At 42.7% G+C, this 13217-nt stretch overlaps 1 protein-coding gene across 1 annotated transcript in view; it reads right to left on the bottom strand.

The window, feature by feature from the left end:
• Positions 1-13217, bottom strand: part of USP43 (ubiquitin specific peptidase 43) — a 267432-nt gene that overhangs the window by 158044 nt on the left and 96171 nt on the right. Inside the window, exon 4 of the mRNA XM_053710091.1 lies at positions 8184-8213. Coding sequence (XP_053566066.1) covers positions 8184-8213 — 30 coding nt within the window. The remainder of the gene's footprint in view (positions 1-8183; positions 8214-13217) is intronic.

Genomic DNA, 13217 nt, shown 5'->3' with positions numbered 1-13217 from the left:
CTAGTGCTCTTGCAAATGGGTAACATTCTTATAGTGCTGCCCTCTAGTGCTCTTGCAAATGGGTAACATTTTTATAGTGCTGCCCTCTAGTGCTCTTGCAAAGGGATAACATTCTTATAGTGCTGCCATCTAGTGCTCTTGCAGATGGATAACATTCTTATAGTGCTGCCCTCTAGTGCTCTTGCAAAGGGATAACATTCTTATAGTGCTGCCCTCTAGTGCTCTTGCAGATGGATAACATTCTTATAGTGCTGCCCTCTAGTGCTCTTACAAATGGATAAAATTCTTATAGTGCTGCCCTCTAGTGCTCTTGCAAATGGGTAACATTCTTATAGTGCTGCCATCTAGTGCTCTTGCAAATGGGTAACATTCTTATAGCGCTGCCCTCTAGTGCTCTTGCAAATGGGTAACATTCTTATAGTGCTGCCATCTAGTGCTCTTGCAAATGGGTAACATTCTTATAGTGCTGCCCTCTAGTGCTCTTGCAAATGGGTAACATTCTTATAGTGCTGCCCTCTAGTGCTCTTGCAAATGGGTAACATTCTTATAGTGCTGCCCTCTAGTGCTCTTGCAAATGGGTAACATTCTTATAGTGCTGCCCTCTAGTGCTCTTGCAAATGGGTAACATTCTTATAGTGCTGCCATCTAGTGCTCTTGCAAATGGGTAACATTCTTATAGTGCTGCCCTCTAGTGCTCTTGCAAATGGATAACATTCTTACAAAACTGCTGCCATATAGTTCTCCAGACACGTGCACACTCCTGAGTTTATTTCACTGCTTTTCAACAAAAAAATACCAAAAGAATGAAGATCCCTGTGAACAATAAAAATATCATATTGGCCTATAAAAAAGTACAACAATGATACAATATTTTTAAGATACAGGACGAAAATGAACAAACAAATACAGGAGGTATTGAGGGCCCTATTCTCGTGGGAACTTACAATCTAGATGGGTAGGAGGGTAAGAAACAGGAGGTGAGAATGATGTTAGTGCGGCGTTAGATGAGGGCAGCTATTAGGTAGGTGGAATGCACCCTAAAAATGTCTTTAGGGAGCGTTTAAAGGAGGACAGATTAGCAGAAAGTCTGACAGTGCGAGGCGAGGAAGTGCGTTCCAGAGTGCAGATCCCGCACGAGAGAAGTCCTGCAGTCTAGCATGGGAAGAGGTGATGGTAGAGGACGCAAGGAGCAGGTCATTGTTGGATCTTAGGGGACGGGCTGGAGTATATTTGTTTATTAGTGAGGATAGGCAGTGGGGCAGCGTTGGTGAGGGCTTTGAAGGTCAGGGTGAGAATTTTGAATTTAATTCTGCTCTGAATCAGGAGCCAATGAAGGGACTCGCAGAGAGGTGCAGTAGATACAGAGCGTCGGGAGAGGTGGATTTGCCTGGGAGAGGCATTTAGGATAGATTGAAGGGGGGAGAGGCGGGAGAGAGGAAGGCCAGTTAGGGCTCAATTTATCAATAAAGGGCGGACAGGGGTGTACATATTCACCCCTGTCCACCCCAGCTCTCCTCTGGAGGGCAGCATTCTGGTGCCCAAATTTAACATTGCACGCAAGCGCTATTTTGCACATGCGTGCAACACTTCCCCCCTGCGCATAGCCAATCACGCGCGGGCAGGAGCCATCAATTTCCTCAGTAGGACGAGACCGGGGAGATTTAAATTTTCCATCTAAAAAGGTGGAGAAGAGGGTAGTAAGCAGCGGTCTGACTGCTTCTTGATAAATGCTGACTGCGGGTTATCTTGTGAGAAGGTAGGAGAAAGGCTTGATAAATCGAGCCCCAAGGTTATTACATAGTCAAGTTGGGAAATTACCAGGGAGTGGATATATTGCACTACTAGGTGCCCTCTTTTTTCTTTGTGTTCTAAATACTGGTGTCAACTTGTTTATTGAGAGGTGGTTTTTGAAGAGAAAGCAGCCAAATTTCCCAACATTATTGGACATTGAGAATGTAGACTGAGAAGGACATTTGATTACATATACATATATTTATGTGGTGGGACTTTGCAGTATCTATATTACCTTTATAGTGACCTTTATAGTGACCTATTGTAGTTTTCACTTTTTTCTCTTAAACATATCTGTATGTATGTATATGTACAAATTGAGCATAAAAAAGGTGACATTAATTGCTGTTACATTTACTGAGCTGAAATGTGCTAATTTTCATTTTAGACATTCTCTCTTCAGGCGGGACCAGTGGTACAATAGAGGCAGCTAGGAGACCGCTTCAGGGCGCCCCTGCAGGTGGGGGCACACATTTGATGCATGATGTACATTTTTTTTTTTAATGTCTAACTTTGGCTTCATAGTAGGGGCTTTATATGGTGATATAATGGCAAGAATAGGAGAAGACTCATCTGAAACATAGGGAGACACTGAGTGCCGGTCAGCCAGAACAGCTGGAAGCACCTGGCGGAAATATCATAAAATTGGTGAAAATAGTGACAGCAGTGGGACTTGCAAGGGGGGGGGGGGGGTGTTAGGATTGAACAAACAAGTTCTTGTGCGGTCTTACGTTTTCGCAAGTGGTGATTGCAGGTTAACAGGCTAACTGCTTAAGAATTTGTCCACCTTCAGCTGCATGCATTTTCCTCTTAGACATGCTGGTATCAGTGTAGGTATAGTTATAATAAATCAGATTCACAGTCAAGAATTTGATGTGATAACGGAAATCTATTTTCCCTGCCATTCTAGATAAAATACTTATGCATAGCAGATTCGCAAATCACTAGGACATTTTGCTAAGAAGCAGCCCAGAGTCATAACTTTTTTTCATTTTGTGCGCTAAGAATTTTTTAGCAAACATTTTTCTGCAGATCATTTTGAAATTAAATTACATTTTAAATTAGGCAGTTACACTAAATCTACAGCTCAACTGTTGATTAACTGGAGAATAAAGTGATATTTAAAGTTTTATAATATATTGCAGCAGTTGAAAACTGCATTGCAAATTAGTTGCACAGAGAATTAAAGAAATTGTGTTAGGTTTTTAAAATGTCTCTTTAATAAATTTTTTCTTTACTCTTGGTCTAACATCACATAATTATAAAAAGGTAGTAATTAAAAGGTGCGTTGCTTACAAGAACATTTTACATTCAGGAGTCACAGCTATGCAGACCAGGAAAGGCTAGGGGACGGGGGTTGAAAAAAATTCCTTAGAGACCGTCATCAATCAGTGCACTACAGCTCTACAGTGCTACTCCATATTTGACTGTTCTCTTAAAACAGTGTTTTGCTCTGGCTGCACCGTGTTAATTAAAACTTAAGTGCAGCAATAGCACAGCACTGTTTGAAGAGAACAGCCTGATGTTAAAGCACTAATAGTTCCTGTATTTTCTGCCTTGGGGAGAAGCAGTAATGACAGGGTATACCATTTCTTCGGGGTGTAGCGAACTGTGTCTTAGCCTGGGAAGCCAAAAATCCTAGCACCCTAAGAGTATCTACAAGTATCTTGATTTGATTTTATGGTTCTGAATGAATGAGATCCCATATCTAACTTTTGAAGCCAAATGTTTATCTCATATTCTACAAAAAACAGAATTTATGTTTACCTGATAAATTACTTTCTCCAACGGTGTGTCCGGTCCACGGCGTCATCCTTACTTGTGGGATATTCTCTTCCCCAACAGGAAATGGCAAAGAGCCCAGCAAAGCTGGTCACATGATCCCTCCTAGGCTCCGCCTACCCCAGTCATTCGACCGACGTTAAGGAGGAATATTTGCATAGGAGAAACCATATGGTACCGTGGTGACTGTAGTTAAAGAAAATAAATTATCAGACCTGATTAAAAAAACCAGGGCGGGCCGTGGACCGGACACACCGTTGGAGAAAGTAATTTATCAGGTAAACATAAATTCTGTTTTCTCCAACATAGGTGTGTCCGGTCCACGGCGTCATCCTTACTTGTGGGAACCAATACCAAAGCTTTAGGACACGGATGAAGGGAGGGAGCAAATCAGGTCACCTAAATGGAAGGCACCACGGTTTGCAAAACCTTTCTCCCAAAAATAGCCTCAGAAGAAGCAAAAGTATCAAACTTGTAAAATTTGGTAAAAGTGTGCAGTGAAGACCAAGTCGCTGCCCTACATATCTGATCAACAGAAGCCTCGTTCTTGAAGGCCCATGTGGAAGCCACAGCCCTAGTGGAATGAGCTGTGATTCTTTCGGGAGGCTGCCGTCCGGCAGTCTCGTAAGCCAATCTGATGATGCTTTTAATCCAAAAAGAGAGAGAGGTAGAAGTTGCTTTTTGACCTCTCCTTTTACCGGAATAAACAACAAACAAGGAAGATGTTTGTCTAAAATCCTTTGTAGCTTCTAAATAGAATTTTAGAGCGCGAACAACATCCAAATTGTGCAACAAACGTTCCTTCTTTGAAACTGGTTTCGGACACAGAGAAGGTACGATAATCTCCTGGTTAATGTTTTTGTTAGAAACAACTTTTGGAAGAAAACCAGGTTTAGTACGTAAAACCACCTTATCTGCATGGAACACCAGATAAGGAGGAGAACACTGCAGAGCAGATAATTCTGAAACTCTTCTAGCAGAAGAAATTGCAACTAAAAACAAAACTTTCCAAGATAATAACTTAATATCAACGGAATGTAAGGGTTCAAACGGAACCCCCTGAAGAACTGAAAGAACTAAATTGAGACTCCAAGGAGGAGTCAAAGGTTTGTAAACAGGCTTAATTCTAACCAGAGCCTGAACAAAGGCTTGAACATCTGGCACAGCTGCCAGCTTTTTGTGAAGTAACACAGACAAGGCAGAAATCTGTCCCTTCAGGGAACTTGCAGATAATCCTTTTTCCAATCCTTCTTGAAGGAAGGACAGAATCTTAGGAATCTTAACCTTGTCCCAAGGGAATCCTTTAGATTCACACCAACAGATATATTTTTTCCAAATTTTGTGGTAAATCTTTCTAGTTACAGGCTTTCTGGCCTGAACAAGAGTATCGATAACAGAATCTGAGAACCCTCGCTTCGATAAGATCAAGCGTTCAATCTCCAAGCAGTCAGCTGGAGTGAAACCAGGTTCGGATGTTCGAACGGACCCTGAACAAGAAGGTCTCGCCTCAAAGGTAGCTTCCAAGGTGGAGCCGATGACATATTCACCAGATCTGCATACCAAGTCCTGCGTGGCCACGCAGGAGCTATCAAGATCACCGACGCCCTCTCCTGATTGATCCTGGCTACCAGCCTGGGGATGAGAGGAAACGGCGGGAACACATAAGCTAGTTTGAAGGTCCAAGGTGCTACTAGTGCATCCACTAGAGCCGCCTTGGGATCCCTGGATCTGGACCCGTAGCAAGGAACTTTGAAGTTCTGACGAGAGGCCATCAGATCCATGTCTGGAATGCCCCACAGCTGAGTGACTTGGGCAAAGATTTCCGGATGGAGTTCCCACTCCCCCGGATGCAATGTCTGACGACTCAGAAAATCCGCTTCCCAATTTTCCACTCCTGGGATGTGGATAGCGGACAGGTGGCAGGAGTGAGACTCCGCCCATAGAATGATTTTGGTCACTTCTTCCATCGCTAGGGAACTCCTTGTTCCCCCCTGATGGTTGATGTACGCAACAGTTGTCATGTTGTCTGATTGAAACCGTATGAACTTGGCCCTCGCTAGCTGAGGCCAAGCCTTGAGAGCATTGAATATCGCTCTCAGTTCCAGAATATTTATCGGTAGAAGAGATTCTTCCCGAGACCAAAGACCCTGAGCTTTCAGGGATCCCCAGACCGCGCCCCAGCCCATCAGACTGGCGTCGGTCGTGACAATGACCCACTCTGGTCTGCGGAATGTCATCCCTTGTGACAGGTTGTCCAGGGACAGCCACCAACGGAGTGAGTCTCTGGTCCTCTGATTTACTTGTATCTTCGGAGACAAGTCTGTATAATCCCCATTCCACTGACTGAGCATGCACAGTTGTAATGGTCTTAGATGAATGCGCGCAAAAGGAACTATGTCCATTGCCGCTACCATCAACCCGATCACTTCCATGCACTGAGCTATGGAAGGAAGAGGAACGGAATGAAGTATCCGACAAGAGTCTAGAAGCTTTGTTTTTCTGGCCTCTGTCAGAAATATCCTCATTTCTAAGGAGTCTATTATTGTTCCCAAGAAGGGAACCCTTGTTGACGGAGATAGAGAACTCTTTTCCACGTTCACTTTCCATCCGTGAGATCTGAGAAAGGCCAGGACTATGTCCGTGTGAGCCTTTGCTTGAGGAAGGGACGACGCTTGAATCAGAATGTCGTCCAAATAAGGTACTACAGCAATGCCCCTTGGTCTTAGCACAGCTAGAAGGGACCCTAGTACCTTTGTGAAAATCCTTGGAGCAGTGGCTAATCCGAAAGGAAGCGCCACGAACTGGTAATGCTTGTCCAGGAATGCGAACCTTAGGAACCGATGATGTTCCTTGTGGATAGGAATATGTAGATACGCATCCTTTAAATCCACCGTGGTCATGAATTGACCTTCCTGGATGGAAGGAAGAATAGTTCGAATGGTTTCCATCTTGAACGATGGAACCTTGAGAAACTTGTTTAAGATCTTGAGATCTAAGATTGGTCTGAACGTTCCCTCTTTTTTGGGAACTATGAACAGATTGGAGTAGAACCCCATCCCTTGTTCTCTTAATGGAACAGGATGAATCACTCCCATTTTTAACAGGTCTTCTACACAATGTAAGAATGCCTGTCTTTTTATGTGGTCTGAAGACAACTGAGACCTGTGGAACCTCCCCCTTGGGGGAAGCCCCTTGAATTCCAGAAGATAACCTTGGGAGACTATTTCTAGCGCCCAAGGATCCAGAACATCTCTTGCCCAAGCCTGAGCGAAGAGAGAGAGTCTGCCCCCCACCAGATCCGGTCCCGGATCGGGGGCCAACATTTCATGCTGTCTTGGTAGCAGTGGCAGGTTTCTTGGCCTGCTTTCCCTTGTTCCAGCCTTGCATTGGTCTCCAAGCTGGCTTGGCTTGAGAAGTATTACCCTCTTGCTTAGAGGACGTAGCACTTTGGGCTGGTCCGTTTCTACGAAAGGGACGAAAATTAGGTTTATTTTTTGCCTTGAAAGGCCGATCCTGAGGAAGGGCGTGGCCCTTACCCCCAGTGATATCAGAGATAATCTCTTTCAAGTCAGGGCCAAACAGCGTTTTCCCCTTGAAAGGAATGTTAAGTAGCTTGTTCTTGGAAGACGCATCAGCCGACCAAGATTTCAACCAAAGCGCTCTGCGCGCCACAATAGCAAACCCAGAATTCTTAGCCGCTAACCTAGCCAATTGCAAAGTGGCGTCTAGGGTAAAAGAATTCGCCAATTTGAGAGCATTGATTCTGTCCATAATCTCCTCATAAGGAGGAGAATCACTATCGACCGCCTTTATCAGCTCATCGAACCAGAAACATGCGGCTGTAGCGACAGGGACAACGCATGAAATTGGTTGTAGAAGGTAACCCTGCTGAACAAACATCTTTTTAAGCAAACCTTCTAATTTTTTATCCATAGGATCTTTGAAAGCACAACTATCCTCTATGGGTATAGTGGTGCGTTTGTTTAAAGTGGAAACCGCTCCCTCGACCTTGGGGACTGTCTGCCATAAGTCCTTTCTGGGGTCGATCATAGGAAACAATTTTTTAAATATGGGGGGAGGGACGAAAGGAATACCGGGCCTTTCCCATTCTTTATTAACAATGTCCGCCACCCGCTTGGGTATAGGAAAAGCTTCTGGGAGCCCCGGCACCTCTAGGAACTTGTCCATTTTACATAGTTTCTCTGGGATGACCAACTTGTCACAATCATCCAGAGTGGATAATACCTCCTTAAGCAGAATGCGGAGATGTTCCAACTTAAATTTAAATGTAATCACATCAGGTTCAGCATGTTGAGAAATGTTCCCTGAATCAGTAATTTCTCCCTCAGACAAAACCTCCCTGGCCCCATCAGACTGGGTTAGGGGCCCTTCAGAAACATTATTATCAGCGTCGTCATGCTCTTCAGTATCTAAAACAGAGCAGTCGCGCTTACGCTGATAAGTGTTCATTTTGGCTAAAATGTTTTTGACAGAATTATCCATTACAGCCGTTAATTGTTGCATAGTAAGGAGTATTGGCGCGCTAGATGTACTAGGGGCCTCCTGAGTGGGCAAGACTCGTGTAGACGAAGGAGGGAATGATGCAGTACCATGCTTACTCCCCTCACTTGAGGAATCATCTTGGGCATCATTGTCATTGTCACATAAATCACATTTATTTAAATGAATAGGAATTCTGGCTTCCCCACATTCAGAACACAGTCTATCTGGTAGTTCAGACATGTTAAACAGGCATAAACTTGATAACAAAGTACAAAAAACGTTTTAAAATAAAACCGTTACTGTCACTTTAAATTTTAAACTGAACACACTTTATTACTGCAATTGCGAAAAAACATGAAGGAATTGTTCAAAATTCACCAAATTTTCACCACAGTGTCTTAAAGCCTTAAAAGTATTGCACACCAAATTTGGAAGCTTTAACCCTTAAAATAACGGAACCGGAGCCGTTTTGAACTTTAACCCCTTTACAGTCCCTGGTATCTGCTTTGCTGAGACCCAACCAAGCCCAAAGGGGAATACGATACCAAATGACGCCTTCAGAAAGTCTTTTCTAAGTATCAGAGCTCCTCTCACATGCGACTGCATGCCATGCCTCTCAAAAACAAGTGCGCAACACCGGCGCGAAAATGAGGCTCTGCCTATGCTTTGGGAAAGCCCCTAAAGAATAAGGTGTCTAAAACAGTGCCTGCCGATATTATTATATCAAAATACCCAAATAAAATGATTCCTCAAGGCTAAATATGTGTTAATAATGAATCGATTTAGCCCAGAAAAAGTCTACAGTCTTAATAAGCCCTTGTGAAGCCCTTATTTACGATCGTAATAAACATGGCTTACCGGATCCCATAGGGAAAATGACAGCTTCCAGCATTACATCGTCTTGTTAGAATGTGTCATACCTCAAGCAGCAAGAGACTGCTCACTGTTCCCCCAACTGAAGTTAATTGCTCTCAACAGTCCTGTGTGGAACAGCCATGGATTTTAGTGACGGTTGCTAAAATCATTTTCCTCATACAAACAGAAATCTTCATCTCTTTTCTGTTTCTGAGTAAATAGTACATACCAGCACTATTTCAAAATAACAAACTCTTGATTGAATAATAAAAACTACAGTTAAACACTAAAAAACTCTAAGCCATCTCCGTGGAGATGTTGCCTGTACAACGGCAAAGAGAATGACTGGGGTAGGCGGAGCCTAGGAGGGATCATGTGACCAGCTTTGCTGGGCTCTTTGCCATTTCCTGTTGGGGAAGAGAATATCCCACAAGTAAGGATGACGCCGTGGACCGGACACACCTATGTTGGAGAAATCAGTACAAAACTGTATTGAGGGTTGTGTCTACAAACAAACTACCAGTAGGACTGGTCAGATTTTCCACAGAGCATCAGTTCACTGTTCATCAGATCACAAGATAATAGAAGTCACATGTCTTATTTTTTAGTTGCCAATAGTATCTTACTCTCTGTGCACAGCACGAGTATGTTCTGGGCTGTATCTGCAGGATACGGCTGTGCCCTGTGATATAAAAGCTCTCTACATTTGCAGAATGGAAACGTGCAGTAAAGATAAAGCACTCAACCACTCAACAACTGATTTATGTCATTGTAACTGGAATATTCTAGTATGTTTAATTACTTGTTTGTGGCCTTGCAAGAAATGAGGGTAGCACAATGCAGGGCTGGTGCATGAAAATAAAATATGTTCTTTTCAGAAGCTTAAAACATTCATACAGCATGTAGGTAAGTGGGGGTGGGGCATATTGTAATAGACCTATGGCAGCATACACAAAGCATGCATCTATAGGGAATACATGAATAAAATTACAAAATAGATCAAGAATGGATAGAAGTAAGAAGATACAGATATAATCTGTTCTTAAAGGGATAGGAAACCCCACATTTTTCTTTCATGATTTGGATGGAACTTACAATTTTAAACAACTTACGTTGTTAAATTTACGTCTCTTATCAAATTTGCTTCATTCTCTTGTTATCCTTTGCTGAAGGAGCAGCATTGCACTACTGGCAGCTACCTGAACACATCTAGTTAGCCAATCAATATGTAGACAGCAGCTAGCTCCCACTAGTGTAGGATATGTGAATATTCTTTTTCAACAAGGGATTTTAAGAGAACAAAGCACATTTGAAAATAGAAGTGAATTTAAAAGTGTCTTAAAATGACCGGCTCTATCTGAATCATGCAGGTTTCATGTTGACTTTCCTATCCCTTTAAACACTAAATACATGTCATGCACCCCTATAATCATGGAATGTAGGTTAAACTGCAGGTATATAAAAGGATAGTTGCTTCACACATGCAAACACATCAGCACTGGAATGTGGTGAAAGTTAGATTTAAACATGGGGGCCGAATTATCAAGCTCCATAATTTGTCCACCTGCTCTGAGGCTTCGGTCTTTAATCTGCCCAATCCTATACGATCGGGCTGACAACCCCTGCTAGTGCCGATTGGTCGCAAATCTGCAGGGGACAGCATTGCACAAGCAGTTCACAAGAACTGCTTGTGCAATCATAAATGCTGACAGCGTATGTGCGGCGGACATGATACGCTACATCGTATCATGTCCGCTCGCACTTTCTTAAATCGGCCCCATTGCCTCATCTATGACAAGATGGAGGTGGTAAATAACCTCAATGCTATGCTTATTATTATTATCATTTATTTGTAAAACGCCACAAAATGTATTTAGTGTTTAATGTCCCTTCAAAAACTTAAACATGATTCTATTCAGCTATGACTGTGCGGAGATCTATGAAGGGGTTAAACTTCACACCCTACAGCTTCCTGCTGCGGCCAGCGGATTGCAAGGAGATGACAGGGACAGCAGGATTGTGTTATACGCATGACGGGATTTCTATAAGGATAATCCCAGACTGAGCCGAGTGTGCAAGCCTGGCGCCCAGGCATACTGTCAGACAAGACCATGTCTGCTCAGCCATAGTTTACTACAGAAAAAACTGCTGCAACAAGTTGTCTGCTGGAATTGCACCTCATTGACAGTGGTTATTGATAGAACTATATATACAAACATATGAGAGAGAGAGAAAAGAGAGAGAGAGAAGAGAGAGAAGAGAGAGAAAAGAGAGGAGAGAGAGAAGAGAGAGAAGAGAGAGAGAAGAGAGAGAAGAGAGAGAAGAAGAGAGAGAAGAGAGAGAGAAGAGAGAGAAAAGAGAGAGGAGAGAGGAGAGAGAGGAGAGAGAGGGGAGAGAGGAGAGAGAGGAGAGAGAAGAGAGAGAGAAGAGAGAGGAGAGAGAGAGAAGAGAGAGAAAAGAGAGAGAAGAGAGAGAAGAGAGAGAAGAGAGAGGAGAGAGAGAAGAGAGAGAAGAGAGAAAAGAGAGAAAAGAGAGAGAAGAAGAGAGAGAGAAGAGAGAGAGAAGAGAGAGAGAAGAGAGAGAGAAGAGAGAGAGAAGAGAGAGAAGAGAGAGAAAAGAGAGAGAGAAGAGAGAGAAGAAGAGAGAGAAGAGAGAGAGAAGAGAGAGAGAAGAGAGAGAAAAGAGAGAGGAGAGAGAGAGAGGAGAGAGAAGAGAGAGGAGAGAGAGGAGAGAGATGAGAGAGAAGAGAGAGGAAAGAGAGGAGAGAGAGGAGAGAGAAGAGAGAGAGAGGAGAGAGAGAAGAGAGAGAAGAGAGAGAAGAGAGAGAGGAGAGAGAGGAGAGAGAGGAGAGAGAGGAGAGAGAAGATAGAGAAGAGAGAGAAGAGAGAAAAGAGAGAGAAGAGAGAGAGAAGAGAGAGAGAGAAGAGAGAGAGAAGAGAGAGAGAAGAGAGAGAGAAGAGAGAGAGAAGAGAGAGAAGAGAGAGAAAAGAGAGAGAAGAAGAGAGAGAAGAGAGAGAGAAGAGAGAGAAAAGAGAGAGGAGAGAGAAAAGAGAGAGGAGAGAGAAGAGAGAGGAGAGGAGAGAGATGAGAGAGAAGAGAGAGGAGAGAGAGGAGAGAGAAGAGAGAGAGAAGAGAGAGGAGAGAGAAAAGAGAGGAGAAAGAGGAGAGAGAGGAGAGAGAGGAGAGAGAGGAGAGAGAAGAGAGAGAAGAGAGAGAAGAGAGAGAAGAGAGAAAAGAGAGAAAAGAGAGAGAAGAGAGAGAAGAGAGAGAAGAGAGAGAGAAGAGAGAGAGAAGAGAGAGAAGAGAGAGAAAAGAGAGAGAGAAGAGAGAGAAGAAGAGAGAGAAGAGAGAGAAGAGAGAGAGAAGAGAGAGAAAAGAGAGAGGAGAGAGAGAGAGGAGAGGAGAGAGAGGAGAGAGAAGAGAGAGGAGAGAGAGGAGAGAGAAGAGAGAGAGAAGAGAGAGAAGAGAGAGAGAAGAGAGAGAGAAGAGAGAGGAGAGAAAAGAGAGAGAGAAGAGAGAGAAGAAGAGAGAGAGAAGAGAGAGAGAAGAGAGAGAGAAGAGAGAGAAAAGAGAGAGAAAAGAGAGAGGAGAGAGAGAGAGGAGAGGAGAGAGAGGAGAGAGAAGAGAGAGAAAAGAGAGAGAAGAGAGAGAAGAGAGAGAAGAGAGAGGAGAAAGAGGAGAGAGAGGAGAGAGAAGATAGAGAAGAGAGAGAAGAGAGAGAGAGGCCAATTCGTATTTTTTGTCTAATAAAAGGCTGATTTTTTGTCTAATAAAAGGCTGAATTCTTAAGAGACAAGTTGAGAATCACTCTATCCAGCATCCAGGCTCTAAAAGAGGTTGTTCTGTTGCAATATGTTGCCAACTTGTTCATTCCATGCATAGAAGACTTGGTGCTGTCCTTACAAATCATGGAGGTCATACAAAATACTAGATGTAGTAGTTTTTGTTGTGGGGTCTATTCATTTGTGTATAACCTACTTTGAGTAAACCCAAAGATTTTGAAATCTAAGTTATATTATTAACCTTACTTTCATGTAATGAGCTAAACAAATGTTCTATAAAACTCAGTTTTGTCAAAATTCTGGAAATAGTTTTTGTGTTCATTGAGATATCGATTAAAATCTTACTTTTCAAAATCATTTATGCTGAACACTGTATATATATATATATATATACTATATATATATATATATATATATATATATATATATATATATATATATATATATATATATATATATATATATATATATATATATATATATATATATATATATATATATATA

This window comes from Bombina bombina, chromosome 1, assembly GCF_027579735.1.
Source record: "Bombina bombina isolate aBomBom1 chromosome 1, aBomBom1.pri, whole genome shotgun sequence".
NCBI classification, from domain to species: Eukaryota; Metazoa; Chordata; class Amphibia; order Anura; family Bombinatoridae; genus Bombina; species Bombina bombina.
The sequence above is the reverse complement of the archived record's forward strand: the minus strand, read 5'-3'. Positions and strand labels throughout refer to the sequence as shown.